Source organism: Pithys albifrons, chromosome 3 (genome assembly GCF_047495875.1).
Source record: "Pithys albifrons albifrons isolate INPA30051 chromosome 3, PitAlb_v1, whole genome shotgun sequence".
Lineage (NCBI taxonomy): Eukaryota > Metazoa > Chordata > Aves > Passeriformes > Thamnophilidae > Pithys > Pithys albifrons.
In genome coordinates this window covers 93,834,079-93,861,492 of record NC_092460.1, presented here as the reverse complement: position 1 = coordinate 93,861,492, position 27,414 = coordinate 93,834,079, and the positions used below count along the sequence as shown (strand labels likewise).

At 38.3% G+C, this 27,414-nt stretch overlaps 1 protein-coding gene across 3 annotated transcripts in view; it reads left to right on the top strand.

Moving 5' to 3' along the window:
- The window catches only part of SEMA3D (semaphorin 3D), a 143,814-nt gene that overhangs the window by 81,637 nt on the left and 34,763 nt on the right, over positions 1-27,414 (top strand). For all 3 annotated transcript variants that reach the window (XM_071552746.1, XM_071552745.1, XM_071552747.1), the window contains exons 8-11: positions 5,831-5,973; positions 19,593-19,707; positions 20,148-20,217; positions 21,546-21,690. In XM_071552746.1, the coding sequence (XP_071408847.1) occupies positions 5,831-5,973; positions 19,593-19,707; positions 20,148-20,217; positions 21,546-21,690 (473 nt within the window). The remainder of the gene's footprint in view (positions 1-5,830; positions 5,974-19,592; positions 19,708-20,147; positions 20,218-21,545; positions 21,691-27,414) is intronic.

Here is a 27,414-nt window from a genome sequence, read left to right as displayed (position 1 = left end):
AGTAACTACGGATATAAATATTGTATCATGCTATCTTTGGATTACATAGGCTTTTTTAAAATAAGCTCAGTGGAACAAAAATGCACTTGAGAAAAGTCACAGAGGTGAAAATGCTAATTAGGGAAAGAGTAGGAACATAAGACCTAATCATACTTACCATCTTTGATGTGTGGATGTGTGTATAGTCCTGTAATTGGAGTAATATCATGACTTAAATGCTTCTATTTCCAGTCTTGCTGCAATATTTTTTTTGAAAAACATTTTTTCTGATCACTGTTTAAAAGCTGTTCCATACAGCATGTTGAAATGACAGACCAGAAATTCCACATTTTTAGGTTAGGAGGTCTTTTTTTTTCCTTTTCCTTTCCTTTTTTTTTTTTTTTAAGGGGTATAACACCCTTTGTTGCTGTGAGGATCATTTTAAAACCACTAAGGGCACACAAAAATAGCTTCCCAAGCAAAACACTGCTCTTTCTTGCCCGTTAAAAACATTCTGAGCTAGTAAACCCTCTAAAAAACTGGCTGCATTTGCACCCAGCCAGTCTGAAGCCACACACAGAGTAACATGGAAAACTTCACTCACAAACTAACCCTGCTCAATTAAAGCATCTCCCTTTTAGCCATCAACTGTCTTTAAAGATGTGGCAACACTGGCACTGGTTCAGGATGCCTCTGTAACTATTATGGGTGTATTGTAAAGCCAGGGCCTGCTGACCACAGGGTTAAGTTGTCTTCCCAGCAGACAACTTTTAAAAAAGATAATTTTGCTTCTTAACTCTTTGAGGCCTCAACAAGAGGAAATGTTGGGGTTTTTTCTTAATTATTTTTCCCTACCCCTTCTCTTTCTTCTTCTCTACTGTTGCTTTACATTTCTGTCCAGATGTAATGCCGTAACCCAGGATTTCTGCTGTGAGACGAGGAGAAAAAGCAGAAACCACTTCAAGTAACTTTTAACTTCCCAAATAGGAGCAGTCTTACAGACAGCTAGAAAAATCACACATCTGACCCTGCTTACCTATCCCACTTCCATCTCCTGTACTCAAAACCTTTGTCGTCCCACCTCTATCTCCTGCGTCTCGTTTCCACACACCCCTGGTGCAATGCATATCAGCAATTGGCTGTTACATGGACCAGGATGGGTTCATGAGCTGTAATTAACCTTGCAACTGCATATCCAGTTTTATCACTGATGGCCCACAGATGCTCAGCACGGAAAGATGACTGGGAAGCTGCTTTCCTAAGGGATGCAAATATGCTAAAAAATTAGATATTTACTGTGGTTTGGCCCTGGGGGCCCTGGTGTTATCATTAGTATAGATCCACCTCGATGAGCAATACAGGGTTCAGTTTCCAGCCCAGAAGAACTTACAGCTTAAACATCCAGTTCCAAACATTTCTTTATGTTATTGTTGTTACTACATGAACAGACAAGGGAACAGTACAAGAGAACAGAATAAACGGTAGGTTTGAGAAATGTTTATGTGTTCTAGTTTGAAAGCTGGGTAGGGGAAGTCTGTCTTTCTTCTTTAGATTGATTCATGATTTATTCCGTTTTCACTTAAAGTGTCTGTAAGAGTTTTCTAAGGAGAATAGTATATTAATATGTCTGGGTTTGAAAAGCAGCTTTAGTGTGCTAGACTGTGAAGTGAAAATTACCCCACACTATATAAACACTGAAGACCCCATAATATTCTTCAAGTTTACCTTGTTTCCAGCCATATAAAAATCTACAGCCACACTCTGTCTAAGACTTCACATACACAATCCATGCAGTGTTATACTAAGAGGCATAGATATAAACTAGGTGCTTTTAATATTTTGAAACAGACCTTTTAAGGCTGGATAAAATTTTGAGTGAAACTCGAAATGACAGGATCATTTCTGCACTAAGCCATAAGGCAGCCAATATATTTGTAGTTTATTGTGTAATGTTACCAATTACATACTTTTGTGCTTTCAGAACATTTTGGTATAAAGAAAATGTTTACTTGATTTCAGGTTTAAAACTCTCATCTCATCTAAATCCCTTCTTCCCTAAGTCTACCACCCATTTACCAAGCATGTGTTAGACTTCCAGGAGAAGTTTTACATGCTTGAATAATTCTACAATTAGAAATAAATTATTTTCAGGCATAACTCATGTTTTGCTTAGGATAAGCATAAAATGTATAGCTTGTTTTCTTCCAGAGGGCCAAGGAAGTTTTTCTATAATACACCTTAATATTTTTTAAAGTTTAGTCTTACTCTGTTTCTGGAAACAGAATTATCCTTTCCTGAGGGAAGGGATGGAAAGACAAAGCATAAGAAAAAAATGCGTGGGATACCTTCCAGTTCCTTTCAGGGCATCTCTATCTTGACTAATTAAGACATGTCTTAATCTCAATGACTGAATAGCAGCTCCACAGAGGAGAAAAGGAGGAAGGCAGCTAATCTTTCCCATGACTCACGCTCACACATGCTCACACTCCTGCATGCGGTGGCACTGAAGCAGAGGGGATGCTGCCGCTGCTAAGACGTCAGCCCTTCTCCCGCAGAGCTGCCTGATCAGGCGTTCCCACAGCCACTGACTGGAGCTGCCTCCCCTGTGGCTGTCGCCTGGGATGAGACACATGGGGCTGGTGGCCCCTCTCCGGATGGCAAAGCCGCCCACTGGAACCCAGTCTGCCCCACTCCACCCCAGTGGGCAGAGGAGAGCATCCTGTGGTGGAATACCCAAGTGCTACACACAGGCATGCACTAAACTGCTCCATATTCCTCCCTCCTTCATAGGAAGCTAAGGCCATAGCTGGAACGAGGGCTTCCCTGAATTGCATTCACCTCTCTTTTTTTTTTTTACCTTGTAATTTTTTTTTCATAGCAATTTAGTCATCTTTTCCAGGGTAAAGACTCGCAGGCAATGATTTCTTTATATCCTGCAAACTTTGGATGGGATTCAGCTCTCTTAGCTCTGAAAGGCAAAAGCTTGCATCCTGTCTGAGCTCAATCCTTTTGCTTGTCTCTGTAATTTACTGAGAGAGGTGACACTTCCAGAGGGTGAGTCACCCTGCTTATTGTAGGAATCTGTCTTTAAATAGGATTATTCATTGTCACTTTGTCCCTCCCTAAGAGAGGACAGATGATTATGGGTTAGGAAATTGACTTCTAGGTGTTTATGGTAATCAAGGTGAGAACTATCCTTTGCACTTTATCTATCCGGTTCATGTTTCTGGCAGCCCAGCTACATAGACCTGCTGCCTTCCACTGCTTCGGGTTGCTTTTTCATTTCTTCATGTTCTGGGACTGCTAGTCCTTTACTGTCTTCTTTTTCTGAGCCTGACATCTTCGTAGGTCTTACTGAGGCACACATGGTTGCATTGCCTAAAATTGTTACTGGTTTTAGAAGGGTGTGACAGCCAGCAGGTAACCAACAGCAAACATGATCACTCCAGCCAATCCAGCAATGAAGGACCAGGTATATCAGCTTTTCCCACTAGGCCACATGAAAATGTTTAAAAAAACATGAGCAATACCTGTACCATCTATTGTCAGAGCTCATCATGTCTGTAATCCCCTATTCTGTGTATGGGAAAACAAACAATGGTTTAAAATCATCATTATTAATGTTTCCCATGCAAAGAATCCAAAAGTCTAATTCACAGTTAAAATGCACTTTTATATGTTGGATGGGTGGGTTAGAAAAGATGAGACAAAGATCTCGCTTGCAGAACATAATGTGCTTTCCAGATCATTATCTCTTCCATTAAATTGTTTTCACTTTCTTTGTCTTCATATCTTTTACAGTGTATTTTTGTTTGGATTTAACTTTCAACTTTAGAGTTTTCAATTGTGATTTAAAATCATTAAATATTTGTGTTTCTTTAATTTGTTAGAGATTCTTCTAAATCTGTTCCAGGAATTGGTATTGAGACATTTGTTTTTGCATTTGGCTTGCCAAGGAAAGCAATGAAGTTTAATTTAAAAAAACCCCATGCATTCAGTGTTTTGTTCTGTGAATGGGGATTAAAAAAATGGATGAGAATTGCAAAAGTATGGTATAGAAGTGTTTTGCAGGTTTTCCTATTAAATGGCTATTTAGCTAACCGCATATTTAAGAAACCATACTGGAAGAATACTTACGTATTTATTCATGCTTAGAGGTTTAATCTTCAAAGTAGCCTTACAGGCCCTGAGGGGTAATTGAATATTTTCCTCAGGCTTGTTTGGAAATCCTACCTTAAATTTATAGATCTGGATGCCTGCATCATTTAATTTTTCCTGCTGACGCCATTCTCTAGTGTCAGAAAGGTTTAAAATGGAAGCAACAACTGTGGCTATTTTGATCCATAAATTTACTCTTCTGTCACAAAGGTGCACACTGAGCACTTAAATACATCCCATTTTGTCTCAGGCCTTTTACTGCAAACTTTTGAATCAAGGGCTCCCTTTTTTTCCTTCTGTGTACTCTAGAGTTCTCAGTGAAAATTCCTCTAAGCTAGTATAAAGTAAGAATCATTATGAAAAGGACAAAAGCATGAAGATACATTGAAAGCTGTTAATACCATTCCCCCCATATCACCAATGTGCTCTATTTGCTCTGCATTCTTCCACCACCCTCCTTATTGCTTTCCACTGCACCCTACCTGATAATGAGGGACAAAGACTGTGTATTTTATTGCTGAAAGAATGTATTTTAGAGTCAAGGGTCTCTTTGCACGGTATTTGTATAGTCACTTCTGTTTAAAGAAAAGCATCATTGATTCAAGTGCCCACAGAAGAGCTCATCTATTCTAGCACACTGGGGAATGTCTTAAAACTCATTGCCTCAAGTTCACTTTTGCAAGACAGTGTTGTTGCCTGCTCTGCTGCAGTCAGGGACCCCTGGATTACTTTAATTTCTGATTTTAGTGAAAGATTTAAAGGAAAAAAGGAAAAAAAAAACAAAACAACAAAAAAATCCCCACCAAAATTAAAGCCCTCAAGTAGTGAGCAGGCGGAGCAGGATTGGAGACCATGGACAAGGGAGCTGAGAAAGACAGCAAAGAACATCTTGACCTAGTAGGCAAGGCTGTAAGATGTAGACAGACATCCAAACTTGCTTTGGAAGAGGCCAGAAATAATATAATGGCCTAGTATGTCAAGACAAGGCTTTTCTTGCAAAAAAACCCAGATTTAAATAACCCAAACAAATCATTACATTGATATTGCTAGTCTGTTTGCATCCACAAGGAACTGTGTCCTTAAGACTGACTAGGCAGTTTTAGAGTTGACTGTGCTAACTGGGGGATCCCAACATGACGCTGTATTGGACTTGGTAGATAAAATCGGCAAAATTGCTGTATCACAGATATGTAGGAAACTTTTAACTGCAAAAGTTTTCATTTATATTGAATTTTTAATCCCATACACCAGTAAAGGTTCTTCCATTCCTTTGTAAACTATCTCTAGTAAACAGTAGTGTATTTCTGTATTCATAACTGCTGCAATGTGTAATTAAATTAATTTAATTTCTACCAGAAAATCCACCTAGCTTTTTATTGGTGGCACGAGCAGTAAGGTCGATTTGTTTAGGCAGTATTTTGTACTGAGTTATTCTGTTTTCAGAGAATGATAACCAGTGCTGCGTATTTATGCAAGTGGTAGGAAGGCATATATACAAAAACATCATATTAAAGGTAAATACTTCAGATTCTGTGATGGTTTTCACTTGGAGTTAGTAAGAAACTCAACACTGCATGTCTCTGTAGTGATATTTTTATTTCACTGGAAGATGCAACATAAATGCAGAGTTTTATTAGCAGGTACTAAGGCTTTTCTTCATGTTTTTAATCTCATTTTTTTTCTTAATTTCTAGGAGCAAAATTTATTGGAACTTTTCCCATCCCAGACACCTATAACCCAGATGATGATAAAATCTACTTCTTTTTTCGAGAAATATCACAAGATAGTGGCACATCTGACAAGACAATCCTTTCCAGAGTTGGGAGAGTTTGTAAGGTAAGGACTCTAGCTTCTTAATTTAGTTTAAGGGGAAAAAAAGGAAAAAAAAAACAAAAAACCAAACAGAAAAACCAAAACTAAACAAAGTTTAGTTTGTTTCTGTGAGAAATCTGTTTTCCCCTTTGTAACCCAATAAGCTGACATAGTAATTTTTCTGATAATAGATTACGAATGCCATCTGAAATTTACTTGTCAAAAAATAGACTTGATATTTACCGTGTGCCTCTTTTTAAAAAGCTAATATGCTTATAAATTATAATCCTGTATCCAAATTATAAAGTATTGACCTTCAGAAATGCAACAGCAACCTGCTTTGTTTCATGAGCTTTCAGTGAAGACTGACATGTCAAAGTGTATATGGTTGTAATGTATTTGGATCTTCATGAAAAGTGCCCACTGAATACATGGATGTACAAGCCCATCCCTTCAGCCTAACTCTGTACATATTCCTGGGCTTTACTGAGAGCTAGGGTCAGTTGTTTGTTTCTGCACATTCCTGCTAATCAGTTCGGGTGAAGGGAGGCTAAAACTGTATATAATTTCTGAACTACACCCACATTTGCTCAGAACTTCCCTCCCTTGGGAAGAAGCATAATCCTTGACCCACTGACCAGTAGGAACCTGCCCCCAGGTCTGCTGCAATGTAAAAAGTTCATTTGGCTGGTATCTGGCCTCCTTTAAATGATTGCTGCATTCACTTTCTCTTTCATTGTGCCTGGGTTTGCCCCGTATGGATTTCTACCCCTACGGCATATGCAGACTCAGGTCTTCACTCTTTTTGAAGGGGAATCTCTGTCAAAGGCAGAAGCTTCCCCATATGATAATGAGGAGAAAAAACAGTTCCTGCACATGAAGACAGCAATCAGTGTAGTTTGCTGTTTAAGAGCTGATTTTACTGAGGTCTTCCTTCTGCAGCAGCAGAAGGCCTGACTTTTGTGTCAGACTCACTCTCTATCCACTCCCTTGTCCCATAGGACATTCTGTTCTTACATCCTGTGGGAACAGAAGCAGTCAGTATAAGTGTTCCCATCCTGCCCTCAGGTCCTCAGTGAATCCAGGTACCCAGGAATCACTGGTAAAAGTCAGTAAAATGAGACTTTAAAGCTGCCTTCATATTAATAAATTTAAGCTTTGAGCAAATGTCTGTCTCATGATGAATTAGCTGTCAGCAACACCATCCGAGCAGTCACACAAGTAGCTACATGTCTATATTTTATTCAGAAGGTTTCATTGACCTGCATTTTCTGACAAATGTGACTCTCCTGGAAGTGAAAATTATCTTCTTGAGAAACTTGAATATTAGCAAATGAACAAAAGCAGTAAGTTGTGATTTGCAATAAGATGTGTCTGGGAGAAGAGCACCCATTCAGCTAATGAAGAGTGGGCAAGTGTATGAATATGTAAATCTCCAACTCTGCAGTCCAGCAAACTACAAGCTCCGGTTGAGATTTCAGTGACCACAGCCACTTCACACTCCTGTCCTTGACCTAAAGTGTTAAGAAAACAAAAAACTCATTCATAAATCAGTTCTCTAGTAGGTTTTTAGCCAGACGAAAGAATGGATAATCTTTAGCTGAGTATTTCACAGCAGTGTGATTAATGGCAGAATGGAAATGCAAACATATATGATTTGCAGCTAGACATGGCATTTAGTGATTATGAGAAAGCACTTAATGCATTAGGAGAAATTGATAGACAACATTTTCAAGTCAAAGCACATGAGAGAGTAAACTAAGATATATTAGCTAGAGATTTCCAGCATCCTTTACCGAGAGAAAAAAGGAGATAAGATACCATAATAAAAGCAAATGTATGGTAAGGAAAGCCTAATGACTATGTATAGTCATACCTCAAATGAGACTGAATTTGTAGAATAGTCATGTTAATGGAAAAAAAATATTTTTAATAGCCAAAGCAGAACAATGAAGAAAACTGATAAGCAAGATTATTATTATTATTAATTTTGCACTGGTGTCTTTATTTACTGAGCACTTCTGACTGGTTGCAGAATTCTTTTGATAATCCAGACTCCTGTTTTTCTGTACACTTGTTTTCACTACCTTCAAGTAAAGAAATTACAATGCTAATTTTTATAATAAAAATGTAATTATTATGGGTATTTAATATAAATTAAAATATGATGATAGACTCATGTTTATGGACTAAGATGTTCTGGATCTGTGCTCTGGTATGAAATATCTGCTATGCTTAATTGTCTCTGATATGGGAACAATTTGATTGCAAGAGTTGATAACATAACAATTTCTACTTGCACTGTCTCATTAACTTGACCTGTACAGCACAAAGTTAAGCCTTTGCCTTCTTTCCCTGGTAAGCAGAAAATAACAGTGGATATGAGGAGCCCAGCAACTTCTGAAGTCATTTTCTTGATGTAAATACAGGGATTTTTCTACCAGAACTCAATGGCTCTCTACCTCACTGTGCCTTAGGGCTCCTGTACATTAATGCCAAAAACACATGCTGAAATTAGAATAGGCTTTGTTTTTAATAAGGGGCTTAGTCAATGCAGCCTATTCTTTGGCTAGTTTTTAAGGTTTCAACAATACTGTCTCTCACTGATCCTCTCCCTTAGGGGAAATTGTCTCTGGAAAGCATTCCCCTTTCCCAGCTACTTTCAGACCCAGAAGACTATAATACTCTTGGGGACAGCTCTTTGCCCAGAGTCAAACAGCTGCCCCTTGTCCTGTTCAACAGACCATACTCAGGGTCCTGAAGCATGTGCAGTACTGACACAACCGCTGTAGCACTCCATAGCACTCATGGAGGTTACGTCATCTTAATTCTGTGTATTGCTAAGGGATATCAGTGGGGCAAGGGAGGAAGGGCTTTCAACAGTCACTTTCAGAACCAGTTGTGTAATTTATCATGGCAAATGGCATTTCCTGTTTTTGGTTTGAGGGAAACAGAAGAGTATCATTGCCCTGTCTGTAGTACCTGATACTACTTATGCTATGTTCATGCTTAATAAAAATTACAGTCTTTTTGGTTATTTGCCTTCTTTTCATGTAATGGCATAAGTAAAAAGAAAAATTGCTATTGAAGATTAGCCAGCAGTTTATTTCTTGTTTTAAATGCATATAGTTACACTTACATATATTAAATGATCATGCAAACCTTGACTTTAAGAGCATGGACTCACTTGCTTCTATTTCTAGAAACACAGGCATAAGCCTTTACAGCTATATCATCTTCAAGCCCACACTGCTGAACTAGATTTCATCACCTGAAGATGACACAGTCATTACACACTAAACAGGATTTTGAATAAATAAATAAATAAATAAATAAATAAAATTGCAGCATCCATGCACTGTGCCCTGTGCAGTCAAGCAACAAGTCAGCTGCATTTTTGTGTATATGCACGACTAAATGATGGCAGAATTATAATTCTGTTTTTGACAACCTCGCATATGCACAAATATAGTCACAGAAAAGACACAGGTTTCCTTCCTATTTTCCTCACTCAAACAAAGTGAGAAATAAAAAGCCTAACAGAGGAATCCACAGAAAGGTTCTGGTGAGGGAGGAAAGTTGTTAGGGCTTTTGTTTGTTTGTTATCTATATAGAAACACATCTTTTCATGGTTAAAACCTCATTCTATTGGAATGGAGTGGAAATTAGCCAAAAGCAGTAGTCTCTCTGCTGCAGTATGAAATTCCTGTTTATTATTACAGTGGTTTACATTTGCTGTGTTACAAGCTTCTCTTTAATGGTTTTGGTGATGTATTGCAAAAGTCAGAGCATGCAGTCTTAGAGACTGCTTTCTGAGACCTCAACTGCCAAGAAATCAGACTTTGGCCCTTGATGCTTTCCCATATTTCCCAAAGTGTTCAGTATCCAGAAGCAACCTTTGTTCTAGTGGGAACAAGTGAACTCTTTGTCTTTTTTTGGTTGTTTTTTTTTTTTTGAATGCCATTCCACCCCTATATATACCACGCTGTACCTGGGGACAAGAATATAGCAATTAGGCACAGCCCTCTTGGTTAAACTGTACTTTCTAAGCACACTGGAATGTAATCATTTTAAGAGCTCCTGAGTCGAGAGCCCTGGACACACCCTGCATTCCACCTTTGGGTGATGTGATTTATTTCCAAAGCCATGAACATGGTCAGAGTTCAAGTCTATGACCTTGCCTCCCGTCTGGTGCTTTAAGCAATTTGTATTGCCCGAATGGCAGGAGCTATTCTGCTGTGACTCCAAGCCCAGGGTCTCTGGTGGGCTTTGCCACAGGGCTGCTTGTATGTAAAAGTTGAGGTGTTTTTCTTGTCCTGGAAATAGTCTAGCCATGCCTTTACTGTGACTAGGGATAACTGGGTCATTAACATTATTTGTATTTCTGTACTGTGTAATGCTAAACTGTATAGATAATTGATCTCCAAACCCATTTGAGTTGTCCTCATACTGTAACGCTTTACTGCTCACCCCTGTTAGCTGGGGTCCGGAAGTGAAATAGCCATGTTAACATGTTCTCAGCAGGGCTAATTAGTCTGGGCTCAGAGCCATGCTCGTGCAGCTATCCTGCTTCCAGTTCTACAGGCAACTCATTCCAGACGAGGTTTAACTTACTGCATATTACATGCATACATACTTCTTTTGCCACCATATTATTGCCTAGCTACAATGCCAACCATGGGTAATAGTTTGGGGTTTTTCCCTGATTTCTCAATGATAATGGTTAAAAGCATTCTGAAAAAGTCATCCTTAGAACAACTTTGACTTTCATTTGCCCTTTGAGCATCTTTGCTGTGGTGAGTCTTTTGGCAGCCAACTCCTCTTGTACTTCCAAATTTTATATTTGTATAAGATATGCCATTTGAAAGTTTTCACATTACTTAGAAAAGCGGATGCTCATCATGTTAATTTCATTTTTAAGGGCTGATGTGTTGGAGATAGGCCAGTTCCATATCATATCTGCTTCTAACTGTGATGGATTAAGAGATATAACATCAGGCTTTGTCACGTCTTTTGGTCCAGCTTTCCTTATTGGCAAAAATGGAAGCATAAGCATAGGAAGTTTTGTATATTTCTGTCCCTCGTGGGTGTGTTTCAATAATATAATGAGGGAGGGGAATCATGATTTACAGATGAAGCAAAATATGTAAGTTATGCTTATATATAAAGAGGTGTGACTGAATTTTACTGAGCCTCAGGGAGAATGAAAGAGAAATTGCAGTGTCAAGATGGAGCTCTAAAAACTGGATTATGGAAATGCAGCTGCATAACCTCTGAAGCAAACTCTGAAACATCCTAGTTGCCAGAGAGACTCATTGCAGAAGACACTGTCAGTAACCCACTGGCTCGGAAGTGGAAGCCTGCAGAATTAATTGGAATGGAGTTCCTATGTCTAATCCAGAGACCCTGTGCTTCCAAGTGCATTGACTCAGATATTCAAAAATCTCTAAGAGTAGAAAATATCTGATTTTGAAATTTTCTTGTGATAAAATTATCTTCCTGTCTTTTATTCCTGTCAGTATGTTTTATATGAGAATGTACTGTGGTTTACAGTTTTGCTGTAGAGTACATTGTTGTTAATGCAGATGTTTTGGCATTCTAAATTCTAAAGGACTCTCTGAGATGATGACCTACCATTGTTTTTTGGTCTCAAGCCCTTTCCAGCTCTCAACCTGTAGTTATCAATGCTAGGGTCACACTGTCCGACACTAGTGACTTCAGGTACTTGTACATATCCAAGCAAGGAAACTAGTTATCAGGCATTCAATTACTTCAGTAAAGGCAGATGACTACTTTTTAGAGGAAGACTCCTTCTGTCTTCAACACGAATCACTCTCTGAAGTACATATTTTCCACTACCCATAAAGGGAGCTTTGCCCTGTCAGGTCCTTGGAATGTGAAATTCAAAGCATTCTAATTTAAGAATGTGAAATTTTGAATGCCAAATTCAAGCCTATTTGTTCAGAAAGAAACCAGTTTGTCCTAGTGCTGCATCTTACAGTGTTCAGTCAGTTTCACAGCGCTCTCAATCTGTTCAAATGATATAAATTCTGATCTCCTGTTTGAATTCATTGAATGATCTATCAAGTCGCTTGACTTGGCTGTAGCTTCATAATCAATAATGCCACCTTTCATAACCTGAGGGTTTTGTTCTCTGTTTTTTTTTAATGTCCTCTATACGTATCTATATAATATAATTTATATTATGTATGTATGAAAATTTAGATGACAGACAGGTAAAGGCAAGTAAAACACACTGGAATAAATATGAGCAATTTGTTCTAAAAATTTAAGTAGATTTTCTTAAGAAATTCATAACAATTTATTAGTTCAACCACAGGCCTTTGCTAACTTCAGATTTCCACTGAGGTAGGAATGAAGAGCCTAATGGTATATATAGTAGAGTACATCTATTTTGTGGCAACCTTTGAAGAGTTTGGGGGGATATTCTTAATTCTAGCACATCTGCTGGAGATAATCTTAGCAGGATTGCTGAATGACCTGTCATCTGTCCCAAACCACATACTGTTGTCATCTCCTTGTCTTTACGTGAGCCTGTTAGTTTCTGGCTTTTGTGTGGGTGTTTTTTCACAGTAAGTTTAGTAAGAGTCTAGAATTTTAGTTTGATGTGTAGTTAGATTTTCCATACTGGATCCTATCCAAATATAATTTGGTAAAAACCTCTAGGTGCGATGTTTAAATACTTTCCAAAATAAAAATCAGCATTTTCCATAGTGAACCAAACAATTATGCATGCCCAAAGTGAGTACATTGTCATTCTCAGTGAAATAAAAACAACCTTGATTGAGGTGCAGGAACTCAAAGCTAAACCACTATTTCTCTCACTCACAATTTAGACAGAGGCTTTTCCATGGTAGATGTGGCCAACAGTCTTGCCATTTTTGCTATTGTTCTGATAAAGCCCCTCTTTCCCATTGAATTAGTGCTAGAAACGTGTGAATGCCCAGAGTGGCATCCTTACCTTTAGGTCTCATGTCCAGTTTGACACGGGCTCATCTTGCCATATGGTCAGCTACCTGAGTTTTATTCTGGTTTCATGCCATAGAATTCCTTGGCTTCGTCCTGCTTGGCTTCTACTCATTTCAGCTGAGGAAGCCAAAACCAGGCTTGTCACTAGCCATGGCACTCCTGCATGCTAGTGACTACAGATACATGTGCCCTTGCCTAATCCTGCTGTCGAGATAGGCAAAGGCATCAGTTGAAACAAATGATCAGTTTTTCTGCTTAGGTTTGTTTTGGGTTTTTTTGTTAGATCTATATTTGACCCTGGTTGTGCAATCAACTTTGGACGTGCACAGAGCTCAATGAATGATTTGATCCACAGCCCATAATTTTATTTTGTAGAAGATACTATTTATCCTGTCCAATTTTTTTTTTGTAACAAGCAGTGTGGTTTACAGTGAGGGAATGAAGCCAGCTGGTACAGAGTAGTGACAGGTTATGACACCAGCAAATACACTGCACTGCTAGTCTTAGTGCCTGACACAATGGCTCTGTCTCAGGACAGGGAAAATAAGCAGAGAGCCAGGACAAACTGTGAATTATGATCTGGAGTGTGATGGATGATGATTTCAGAAGAGAAAAGTGCCAGAGACCAATAGGCAATCTGAGGTTTTGCACAACTCTGCTCTAGACTATGAGTTCTCTGTTTAAATTTGTGATGGTGTCAAGTTTTCAAGAAAAATGTGAAAAACTGTTGTAAATTTAAGTTAGATATCAGAAAAAAAATTCTTTACAGAGAGAGTAATCAGGCATTGGAATGGGCTGCCCAGAGAGGTGGTGGATTCACCATCCCTAGTGATTTTTAAACGCAGATTGGACGTGGCGCTGAGTGCCATGATCTAGCAAATGGACTAGAGTTGGACCAAGGGTTGGACTTGATGATCTTGGAGGTCTTTTCCAACCCAATCGATTCTATGATTCGATTCTATGATTCTATAAAAGGTTTCTCTGAAAACAGGTTTGCCTAGAGGAACGCTCAGTGTCCAAGACACACAAAGCTAGGGGAACTTGTGATTATACTTTTGGAGGGATAAAGGGTGTGCAGCCTGCACTCTCAGTGTAAGTAGCACTGATTGACACCAGACTGATGCACCACCCTGGAAATCAGGAGGGCTGAGTTTATTCAAGGCTTTCTTGTGGAGGTGATGTCCAACTCTGTGCAGTTTCTGTCAGGGGTCTCTGTGTGTTTGTACATTTAGCTCGGTTTGATTGTGCGGAAATGCTACCACACTCGTAGACATCTGAGAAAGCAGAGTCTGTAGGCCAAGGAATTGCATCATTCTGCCAGGCAAGTCTTCACAGGGGATGTTGCTGTGAATACGGAAGTGGTACATGAGGCTAAGTCCCTCTCAGATCCTCATCTCTGGATCAACTAGTTCAAGGAACAGAAGTATTACACTTTAGCTGTCTGCAGTGTCTGGAGGGGTTGGAAACAGTGTGTAATCTTATAATGAGATGTTTTCCCCAGAAAGGTTCCGTAATCTCACAGAGACAGTAGAATTACTTCACAGAGTCACCATCTGGTTGTGAGATGGGGGCTGCTGGCACAGAGGAAAACCCTTTCCCAAGTTTACTCCATGTATCCATAGCAGAGCAGTCCAAGATCTAAAGTCTTACGTGCCTACTTTCTCTTGTTTATATTACAAGTGTACTTTTATTCTCTCTCAAGTCATGCTTCATGTGTTGCTTGATGGTTTTGGATGTAACTCATAGCCTGCTGAAATCATGAGAGGAATCTTTCATCTGACATCAGTATGGTTTGGAGAAGAAATTTTGAACCTGAATTCCTGAAGGAGGAAATTTAACTTTCCCATTTTAGGTTAGCACCTAACAGAGTCAGGTGAGGCTAACATAGTAAAGTGAAAGAATTATAAAAGAACTATGAATTTGAAGACAGAAGTTGAAAGAAGACTGTTGGTTGTTTCTCCATTTATAAAGTCAGCTAGAAGATTTTTTTCCCCCCATAATATAAGACTTTGCTGCAGGGGATGCCATTTGTTTCTGGTGGCTTTGTAATGTAGTTAGGCCTCAATAAGAGAAAGGCTCCAGGGCCTTTTGCAGTTTCAGCACTTTCCTGTCTCTGTTCTTCAGCATTTCCTTTTATTCAGGCCAGGAATTCTCTTTGGATGGTCCTTCTGCACATCTTGCCACTGGCTGTAATTAATAACCTGCTTCTAGAAATTCCACTCATTGTCTTTTTTCTTTTTCTTTTTTTTCCTTTTAGCTTCTGTTCAGGATAATTACTGTCTTTAAAGTTTTATGAATCACAGTGCTTGACATCTTTGATGCAGACTGATTTTTCAGATAACTGCACTTTTTGTTCTAATGTTCAATTTGTCACTGTTACTTACAAACAAATAAGAGATTTAAACCCCCAAAGGTGCAGATGTTCTTTAGCTTCATTGCCATCTGTTTGCCTGCCTACTGGATTCCAAGACTAACATTTGTGCATTTTAATGAAGCTACGTTTATATAATGTGTATAAGATACAATGGAATAGAAAATAGATAGAACAGAAAGTCTTTAGTAAGTTGATTTTTAAATCATTTGATCATAGAGCAATATTTTTTCTAATGGCTTTTATTTTCATGATAAACTTATCTTTAACTAGAAGGTTTGAAAAACTTGCTTTGCTCAATTGTGTATAAATTGAAATCAGAAAACTGAGATTTCCATGGAAGTCTCCCAAAAGAGATGTATGATATGACCTTAATTTACTTCACAAATTTTACATTGTGCCATTTAAACAGCATTCTTCCTGAATGTCAGAAAGCCATACACTTACCCAATGCTCACTGAGGTTGTACATCAGGCCCTTAACTTTTAATGTGGTTAGGTAGGAGCCTGGTTTCTCACTCCAACAAATTGTTTTTTACAACCAGCTCATTGAAAAGGGTTGAAATTTTAGGATTTCTGTAGAATAAGAGTCTGTCTGATTTGATGAAGTGGTATTGGATTACTTCCCCATTTATCTACTTAATTTCTGTGTTTAAATCTTTATGATATATTGGGGTAATGTTTCTTCAATTGAAGAAATGGTTGAATGGCTCCCCTTCTAGCTGGCAATTATCTAAATTTCTAACTCAGGCAAACACAAGAAACAAAGATTTTAGAGGCGCTTCTCTGTTAAAAAGAAGGTATTTCAGGCGGAAGTGTTGGTATTTGTTACAGCTTGTGAGAGTACAAAGTAGTAAGTGCTAATTAAAGCTTTGTTTATATTCAAAATTAAAAATGCAGTACTAAGTGCCTTCATCTGTCCGGTAAGAAAGTTTATAGTAAACATGGCTAATCTGGTGTGCTTAGAAGTGATATTTTGAGAGATAAGATTTTGGATACATGAGGCTGCTTGCCTCTTACAAGGTGATTAGCCATATTTTTGTAATGAAAGGCTTGCTCATGCTGCCTTACCCTTCTCTCAGCACTTAAATTTATCTTGTCTTCTTGTCTCATCTCCCTGAAATATTTAGAGTTCTTTGTCTTTAGGCTCTATCTCTTGTCAAAAATCATTCCAATACATCCAGTTTATCACTTAAAAACAAGGCAAACCCTTTCTTAGTGTAAATCAGTTCAGCAGTCTTCCTAGGATTCTATGACTTTGTGTTGAATCCCTGTATCTGTTCACCTGTGCACTGGCTGGACTTTGTTTTGGTGATTTTCACTCTTCAATTCATTTTTTCTAATCCACTGACTACCCAGCCTGTATATCTTATTGTTTTAATGTCCTGCTCTACAGTCAGATCACAGCATTGAAGCACATCAGTGATACTATTAAATAATCTTTTTGACAGAAGAGACTGTTTTCTTTCTATAGCAACTCAGTCTCAGAAATATTTTGGGCCAATATGTCCTTTGTGCAGCCTCTCAAATGCCATTTATCATGAACTATGCTGGTCCAAGGAATCTACGTAAAAGTGGGCAGATAGGATGCAAAGTGAATGAGTTTATGCCAGTGTAGTCTGAAGAAAAGAAAACAACCACATGTTCTCTAGCACCTGAAACCTCAACACAGGTCAAAGACTGACCTAATATGCACCAAAAAATAATGTAAGGAAAAAACCTATAATGTATATAGGTTTTTAACCATCTTGATCTGAGCTGAGCTAATTCTATATGTAAGTAAAATCCTCATGGCCTTTGTCAGTTCATGCGCTTTCTCAGTCACTGAATCCTGGGCACATAGTGGGAAAGGCAAGACACTGTATTAATCAGAGATGAAATAAAGAATTGAAGGTTTCTATATGGCAACTAATCAAAAAAACTCCCAAATCTCCAAAACCAGAAACAAAAACATACTTTTAGTAAAATGTACATTTTATTTCATTCAGCAGTAGGAAGAAGCATGTTGAAGGATATGTCAGCATATTATATGTGTAACTGTCTAAATCAGTGAAAGGTCTTTTCAGTTTCTCAAGTTCTGCACCATAAATTTGTTGCTTTGTGACTTCAGAAGGACTTGGTAGCTCTTGAAACTCTGACTGGTCACTGAATCCCCCTTGCTCCCTCACAAACTGTACAGTGTTATTTTGATAACTTTTGGATATATAGGGTACACCTACAGAACATCTATTCTAATATCTCTTAAATTAAAGTAACATGGTTAACATCATGTCCTGGCTTGAGAGCAAGCAAATATGGATACATCTTAAATCCAGTGGAATCTTATACTTTAAAGAACATAGCATTTGCTAAGATTGCTTCCTTTGAGCACAGGATTTGATTCACACAGCTCTTTAGGTACTAAGTGGAACTACTGATACATATAAAATAAGTATTTGTGAAAATGCTGTGTTGGATCACAGCTTGAGGGTGTAAAACACAAGTAAATATCTTTCCATCTCATGCAGAAGCTGATTGCCTGCAGTGACAGGAGCTGGAGCTAGAGAAAGGTCCTTTTTCGGTTCCAGCTCCATCACTTTCTCCCTGTTTTCTGATCCTAGCCAGGCAGTTAGAGATATCTCATCTCCTGTGACACTTCACTGCATCCACCAGAAATCAAAGTAGAAGGCCTGCAATGTGAGAATTGCTTAGTAAAGCTTACTTCTTGCTTTTTAAGATTCGTTTTTGCGTCTTTATTTGGTTTGAACAGCACCACAAAGTTTATTTGCTGTGCCTTTGAACAGAACACACACATGCAAGGGCTTCTTTTTGCTATTGGCTTCAGGCTGCTAATTTTGACACGTTTGTAATAAATCTGTTCAGTAGATGCAAAGCTTCAGACTTGGCAGGACCTCAGGAAGTCAAGAGCAGGCAGCAGTTCTTGTAAGAGCAGGAGTTCCAAAGGTGATATATAAAGTGGAATCATTTCCAACTGAGCTAATCTATTTAAAAGTAGCAAGTACATGAAAAGGGAAAGTGGTTAGAGTGCCTTACCAGGGAGGTGTTACTTCTTGTGAAGTGATTTCAGCACTTAAGCCCATCTTTTTGAATGCCTGTAATATACATGATACAGCCCTGAAGGGCCAAATACAATCTTTGAAAATGACATGTAATTTCCACCATCAGGTGTTTCCTACTGGCTGGTTCTATATCTTCTGAGTTGCAAAGTCAGTTAAAAAAGTATTTTCTCCTAATGAATCTGAAGGAGTTGAATATTTCTGACTGAAATTGTGGTGCATAAATTTACAGCACGGGTCCCCTAAATGTATGAAGTGGCCACCTTCATGGAGTAATTCATAATCTGCAGCTGGGAAACTACTGTTGGTGATAACATTTCTCTGAAGTGTTTTAATTCTGCTTTCAGAAAGAAAAATGTTGGAGCCTAAATAGCTTGTGCAACCTAATTAGTTCTGCTGTTTGGGACCAGTGGGGTACAGATAAATATAATTAGATTTTTCATGTACTCAGTGTGAGGAATATAAGAGCAAACTCATAGTTCCAGCTCCTTAAAATTTAAATCTTCTAAAATCCACTATCCATACCCCTCTTGTGATCCAAATCAGTAGAAGGAAACCTACCCTTCAAGAGTAATTCCAATTTCAAGTGACCCTTTATAGATATTTTATTTCTCCAGTGACTGAAGGAAATTTGGGCAAGCAAGCATGTGTTTTGGAAAACCACAATAAAATAAATGAAAGAAACAATCCCTTTTGTGGAGGATAAATTGATATTTCCAATAGCAGTGATTGTTAAAATAATATGATTGTTTTTCCCTGTAATGCATTTCTCTCTCTACTATGTTCACAAAGCAAACAGTGCAGTATTTACATTGTAGGCTGCTGATTAATATAGTTTTTCTTTTTTGAGAAATCTATCAAAAACCTACTGTATTATTATTTGGTTTGTAAAGAATTATCGAAGAGCAATTGATTGCAAAAGTTAGCATTGGAGGGAACAAGAAATCACATGATGTAGTCATACGTTTTCACAGCATTTCAGTTGTACAGTTGGTGAAAGAACTTTGCAATCAAGTTTGGGTATAATTTAGAGATTTGAGTTGCCCACTGTCTGAGCTGCGAAGTAACTACAGGATTTACTTATAAAAAATCTGTCCTACACTGTTTCAGGAAAAAATAGAAATTAAGGAAAAGAAGACCTTGATGTTGTGGTAACATCAAACTGTGAACATATGTTAAAGCTCTTGTTTGTTTAATATTTAAGTATTTTCATTTTATTTTTGTTAGAATGATATGGGAGGCCAAAGGAGCCTAATAAACAAGTGGACAACTTTTCTGAAAGCCAGGCTTGTGTGCTCCATACCTGGTCCTGAAGGAGCAGACACACATTTTGATGAGCTGCGTAAGTTGATTTGTCTTTAATGGTCTATTTTCACATTAGTATTGTCTAAGATTTTTTTTTCTCCCCCTGCCCCCTGGTTTGGAGAAGCACTAGGTCTTGTTTTCACTCCTCTTCCAAACAGTATTAGTGGTATTTCTGACTTTTATCAGAAGTCCCTGATTATAATTAGAATTGATCTCATCAGAATTATGGGGTTTTCCCCTTCCCCTCCAACAGCTGGCAAGTGAAAAATTGATTCTGTATAAAAACCAGACTGTGTACAAATAGGCACATTTCAGAATAGTAGCATAAATTCACACGGCATAAGTTAAAATTCAAACTAAAATAAAGATTTGTTATATTTTTACAAATCTCTAACTAGAAGTGGTAAATGCAGAAATAGTGAATGCTTGACAAAAAAAAAAAAAAAGAAATCCTAAACCATATTTTTCCCATTGCAGAAGATATATTCTTACTTTCTACAAGAGATGAGAGAAACCCGCTTGTATATGGAGTCTTCACTACAACAAGGTATGTGTTAGGATCATGTTTGCCTCTGGAAACAAATGTTAAAGGTCTTACTCAGGTATTTTATACTCTGTATATACTTAGGTCTTTCATACTAGGTCCTGATTCCTGAGAGCAGTTAGAGGCTGCTGGAATAAGGCTTCCAATATCAGGGCTGTAGTCACAAAGGACTATATTTTCCAGAAATGAAAACAATAAATTAAGTCCCTAAACCTTTTTGTGCCTGCATTTTGATAATGATTACTAAAAAAAAAAAGATAAAAAAAGAAAATGTAACAATCAAAAGCAAGCTAGTTTATTTCAATGTCATCCAGTTGAATTTATAAATTTCATATTTATTGAGCAACCAATGTTTGATTTTTAAGACAAATTTTTGTCATGAAGAATCATCTCTGTAAGCAACATCTTGACATCTGCCTTTTCTTAGTATCAAAACTATTTTCTAAACTGATAGTTCAGTGATTTTTTAGACTGGAGTTTATGAAAAAATAATCCAACTTTATACCAAGGGGATGCACTAATTGATTAATGACCACTCAGCTGCAATGCTGAGGTGCTTTCTATCGAATTGTCAGGAAGAAAATAAATAATCCTTTCATCTCCCAAACCTTTCAGTTAAGTGTAAATAAAAAGAGCTAGGCAAATGCTGACAGTATGAGTATATTGAAGAATTGTCAAGATAATCCTTAATTCAGAAGCGGTTACCACAGTAGCTACCTAGAATATATAACGGCAGAAAATATTTAAAATTGAAATAATTGTTGCATAATGAATGAAAAGGCTTATGAAGTAACTAAAGTATATACACCACTCAACAACCTGTCATGGTGTTCTTTGGAAAACTGAAATGTTTGAAGGTTTTTTAAAAGAGGAAAAATACATGAAAAAATAAATAAGTGTATATTTTTATCTCTTTTTTTTATCTTTCCAATGCAGTTCGTAATTCTCAAGGACTTCACTTGTAGTATGATTACTATATGTGCTTCCAGATCAGAACACAATATAAACAAATGCCCTTCATTTACATAAAATTCATATCAAAATAGGTAGTAAATGGTAGCTGGAAACAGTCAGCCACTAGAAAAAATGACAGTGGCTAATCCCAAAGGCTAATCCAGATTTCAACCAAGCAAAGCTTTAAACTGTAACAACAGTGACACTGAATATCTTTAGTTAGCAGACCTGTACACATTGTTATTTAGCACTGCTTATATCAACTGTTAGGTGTAGGATTGATCTGAACCACGTTAGATCGTGCAATTACTTGGGTCTCTGGCTGAGGCACTGAAGAGGTGTTTGCAGCATGCATACCAACCCACCTTCTCTTTCAGCTCTGTGTTCAAGGGCTCTGCAGTCTGTGTGTACAGCATGGCAGACATCAGAGCTGTGTTCAATGGCCCTTATGCTCACAAGGAGAGTGCAGATCATCGATGGGTGCAGTACGAAGGTCGCATCCCATATCCCAGACCTGGTACAGTAAGTGTCTCCTTAATTACATACTTCTATTTTTACTCAAAAGCAATCATGCTTCACACCCCTCCCCGGGTTGGTAATTTATATTTTCCATTTAGGATGTTTCAAATTATGCTTTCAACTCCCTCCTCTCTGTTGACAGCTCAGACTTCTACCTATCCTGTCGGTATATAAATATACATTTTTCCATGTCTCTGAGATAACATAGTGTCCATACTGTCTATTTCCTGATTGTCTCTCATATTGTGGTCTCCCACTCTACAGCTATATTTCTATCTGTAGGGATCACCTCAAAGGCATCAACACTCCATAAAAAATCAAAGGCATTCTTTTTATGGAGTATTAAGTTATGATGAGGTATTTTATTTGAAGTCTTGTATTTCTGTTATCTTTGTGTCTGTTAAAATCATTGAGATATTGCCATTGATTCTGTTTTGTGTCTTTCTGAATGTGTTGTGTTTTGAAATAAATTAAGGAGGTAATTGCTGGAGATCTTATATGATAAAAGATAAGTAACAAGAAGAAAAGAGAAGTTTGGTATCTGGAAACTCTTTTAAATGTCAGTTTCTTAGACTTCAGCTGTAGCAGTCAGGCCAAAACAAGGATGAAAATATTGAAACAGTTATTAAAGTTTTCTTTTCCCACCTGTGTCATGGTATCAAGTTTGGAAAACCACAGACAGCCATTACAGATGAGGAGGAAGAAATGGTATTTTCTAAAAATACATCAACTTTTAAAGAATCATCACAACTCTGAGCAGTGCTTTGTATGTAGAATGTAAAAGAGCAATGGTTTTATCTGGAATTAGCTTGACATTGTCTTGGTCAGGTATTCAGTGAAGTAGCACTAGGCAGCTGCATAAATCCAGCCCAGCAGTGAGCTATCAAGGCTGGACCTCACAAAGAAGCTGTCTGGCTGTTTCTGCACTATTTCTGTGGCATAAGCATGTAACCTTTGCTTCAAGCCATTTTATCTAGCTAATTTATTTAATCTTTTCACACATTTTCTTATGGCCTTGTGTTTTCTTCTTCATCCTTTCACTGGACTCAGTTGCTTGGTCCAAGCTTATGCTGTTTGTTGCACATGGTGGTCTCAGGGCTCAGCAGGTCAGGCCCTGAGCACTGATTCCCTTTCCTCAGCTGTAGATGAGCCTCAGAGGCAGCTCTGTCTCTAAAGACGAAGGCAGCTAAGAGACTGATGTGGCCTGCGCAGGAGCTGCGCTAACAGAGCAAATCACACCTAATTTAGACATTTTAGGTTTTGCAGGCTTATGCTTCTCTCTGCCATACAAGATACATAGTGCCCCCAGAAAAGAAGATTGCATTCAATTTTTAATTTTTTATTAATCGTGTGTAACTCTATGACTGGTTAGGAAGTTCAGAAGAATTTAGTTTTAAATGCAAAAATGCTGCCAGTGAGAACAGTAGCTGATCCCATGGTATCTAAAGGGTTAAAATAACCTTCCTGAAAACCTCAGAGTGCCCCATAAGGATGAACACTCTGTACAGATAGATGGGTCATAAGCTCATTGCATTTTTGAGTGTATTAGCCATCACATGGTTGAGCTGGGATTCACAAGGAAAGAAACATGGCATGCTGAAGCATGTCAATGCTGATCTTTATCACTTATTTGAATATCCATGGTGAAAGTGTTTTAAAAGTTGGAAATTTAAAGATAAACAGATATTTTCCATAAGCCAACCCTTAACTCTCCCAACTACTTCCTTTAGGCACCTGATAACAGCTGTGAGAAAACAGTATCATAAAAGTCCTTTGAACCTCCACAGTCAGAGGATTTCTGTAGCAGTTTGTCTGACCAAGGACTGAGAAGGGAAGTGGATTTACTGAAGAAAGCTCTCAGAAGAAAGACATCTGTAATATTTGCTTTATAGATAAGTTAATGTATTGCTACATAGCTTTTTATCTATTGTCTTAGTGAGCTTGACTGCAAAATAATTCAGGCTCAGTAGTTTAATGTAGGGTATCCAAATAAGTAGATTCATACCACAGTCTTCTCTTGTAATGGGCTATGCCAAACTTGAATAGGAACAGATTTAGGCCAGCATCTGCAAAAGCAGTACAGTACTCAAAGGCAAGGAAAAGACGTAGCATGAACCTTACAGAACACTGCATTGTGAATGCTGAAATGCTCTTCCTTAAAGATTAATTTCATCATTTCTTGCCAGTTACGAGGTAGTTCAGGAATGCTCAGAACAAAGCCAAAGAAGGATAATCTATCCTTTTTTAAGTTTATGGAACATTTTTGAAATGTAAGCTCCTCCTAAGTGCTGCCTACAGTTGGCATAGCCAACGCTGCTCTGATTCTATATGTCCTATATTTAAGTTACTGGTAGTCTAAAAATGGCCATACTAGGAAATGCATTTCTTTTGATGCTTGGCTTTGAGAGAGGCATTGACTTCCTTTCAGCATTTATCCAGAAGCAGGAGACTGCTTACCCTAATTTAACTTTCTGCTCAGCTGCCTTTATCTCCTAAGTAAATAAAGCTGCTCACTATAGAGGCTGTGACCACTTTGGTATTGAACTTTTGACAAAATGCTTCCTGTGGCAATTTGTGTCAGAGATAAACTCCAAACACAACCGTGATATCATGCCTTCTCAATGCTGAGCAGCAGCAGGAGGCCCGGCCTGCCTGTGGTCCTGGAGCTGCAGCAGGGTCTGCATGCCCTCTGCTGTCATCAGAAGACCCCTGGACAGGGCACCTCTGGCACACTCCACACCATTGGCACTGCCAAACATACAGCTCTCTAACTTCTCTCTGCGGTGCAAGTGGAAATAATGGGAATTAAACAGAGGAGGGAATGCTTCTAATCTGTTTCCATCTGGAAGCTGAAAATAAAAGAAGACAGAAAAAGACATGAGTTGGGCAGCCCTGACAAAAAGAGCAAGCTGAAAACCAAGAGAGCTTTTGCTTTATCTGCCTTAGCTGTTTAAAAATTGTACTTGCATGTCTGCAGCTGTCCCCAGATAACCAATCCAGTTTTCTTCCAGTCTCTTAGTGTTTCACTCAGGAAATTACCCCTTAATAAAGAAACCATGGATGACTTTCTTTAAAGTGGGTTCTGCATTTTGAAGCTGAGTTTTCCTAACGCCCTCTTGGTAATCACAGCACACATTTGAGCAAGATTTTCAGTGAATTAGAAGGAAAAAACTTTTCTGATTTATTTAACTGTAACCATTTCAGTATCACAGCAACTCACAGTACCCATTTGGAAATTCTCATACACTGGTGTCATCCTCATTTCATTGATGGTGAGTAAGTGTCATTAAGGTCAGATTTTTAGAGGAACGTCAGTGTTTCGAGATTCAGATTAACACCTAGTCTGATCTTCTGCAGAACATAGGACTGTTAACTGCTATTCAAAGCAACACCAAATATTTTTGATGTATCTAGATATTTGACTACCTGACTTGCCAAAAGATCAAAACTCAGCTCTGAATAAGCAAAGTAAGAATCTTGCAGTTCAAGTCACCTAACTACAAGAAGAAACAGCTCTTTTCTATTTGAAGAGTTTAACGTCTCACCTCTTTTCACTCCAAATTTTAATATGGACCTGAGCTCTTAGTGTCTTTGTATTTTCTTTTTCTTTAAAGAAAAGAAAACAAAAAACAAAAACAAACAAAAAACCCGCAAAAATACAAGAAACAAATCCTCTTTATATACCTTCAGATTCTCCTGGAGTCATAGAATATACTGAGTTGAAAGGGACCTATCAGGATCGAGTCCAACTCCTGGCCCTGCACAGGACACCCCAAGAATCATACTGCGTGCCTGATAGTATTGTTCAAATGACTCAAGCACTCTGTCAGTCTTGATGCTGTGACCACTTACTTGAGGAGCCTGTTCCAGTACTCAGCTGCTCTCTGGGTGAAAAACCTCTTCCTGATATCTAACCTCAACCTCCCCTACTCAGCTTCCTCTTTATTCATATTTTTCTCCTTCCATTGCTTTTTCTCCCTCTCTTCAGTGAAACCCCCCCTTTATTTCTTCTGCTAATCCAGTGCACAGGCTGATCAAGATGTGGTGTCCATCCTGCTGAGACTTGGCTGTGCCACAGAGAAATATGGTCTGCCAAAAGCCTCCCCTTGTCCTCCTGTCTAGTTAATTTTGCTCCTTTAATAAGCTTGTTCATAAAACATTGAGGGTTGCACAGGTTTCCCTTGTTATTTTTAGACTTATCTTCCTCTTTTACGTATCTTTTATGGGACAGACTGCATTCTTTTCTTCTCCAGTTCCTCTTTCCTTTGATCTCCCCACTGTAAATGGGGTTGCTTAATTAAGTGGAATGTTTCACTTTATGGGTTTATTTTCCTCAGAAAGCCTCCTACACCTTCTGTTACTTACCAACTTGTTTTCCCCAACGTGAATCACCTTCCAGTTCATACCAGCCTTTTGAAATGCTGCAAACCCTGTCATCTTTCCTGATGGCAGAGGTCGGCAGAGAATTCTGAAGTGCCACCTGCTAAGTCAAGTTCACTCACCCAGCTAGTCTCAGCTCAGTTAATCTCAGATTAATGCTCTCTTAATTTTCTCAGCTTTTTCTATCAACAGCACAGGTGTGTTAAATGGAAAAGCGACACAAAGTGCTCAGGACAAACACAAGAACAGAGTAGAATAAATCTTACACAACCAGTGGGTTACAAACCCTTAAAAAAATGCCAACTTAATTTTTTTGTTTTTTTACTGTAGAGATGGAGTGAGTTTGGTTCCATTTAAAATTTGCAGTTTGTTTGTCTCCTATAAACCTGATTTTTTCCTCTCTGCCATGCCCTCTCCCAGGCTTGCTCTGAGCAGTGCAAAATATATTTTGCAGTTCTGATCAGACTGTGGAGAAGAAGCCACACAGTACTTAGACCACTCAGAAACCCATTTCACCTTTAGAATGGCTTATGGTTGAACCTTCAATGGCACATAAGTGCCTGTGCCCTGAGGGTCATCTCTAAACTGTCATCTACTCCACACAAGATCATAAATCTATAAGTACCTCATTTTTAAAATACTTCTGGGCATCTTGGAACTTTACACCAGTCCTCAGTGTTGAATCTTAACCCCTCAGGATGCAGCCTTTGCATTTCTTTATAAACTCTACAAATTCAATTCAATGTGTTGGGTGTGTTGGAGGTCCCCATTTAATACAGAAGTCACTGGTTGAGGATAGTTCCTCTATTTCTGCTTTTTTCTTGATGAATCAGTGATAAGGGAACATATTTACAGCCTGGAAGATTTTGCGCTTTTGGGTTTTGGCTAAGCTGAGAAGTAATTAACCTAAGAAAACACAAACACCTTCAAGAGGAAGGAGAGAGGAGTTTCTAGGATGTATGACACCTCACCTAGGAGAGAAGCATAGACTAAGACATCCAATTCCCTGATAGAGAAGAGATTTAAGAAATATTTCACTCTTTAATGTTTCACACGGGATACTTCAAATGCTCACAAGAGTGACTTGCTAACATGGTGTTTAGTTCTCCTTGTGAAATGCATCAAAATTCCAAGCCTGGACATTGTATAATACACCAAGCAGATGCCCACTGCACTCAAGGCCCTGTTGAGTATCTAGCCTATGGATGCTTGAATCTTAGTCTTAAGTGGGTCTAAAGATCCATTTGACAAGACACTTTAAAACTGGGATTTTCAGCACACTTCAAATAGAAACCCTTTTGAAGCTCCCAGGGAACAGCATACTCTTTTAAAATTGTCAGTAGACTT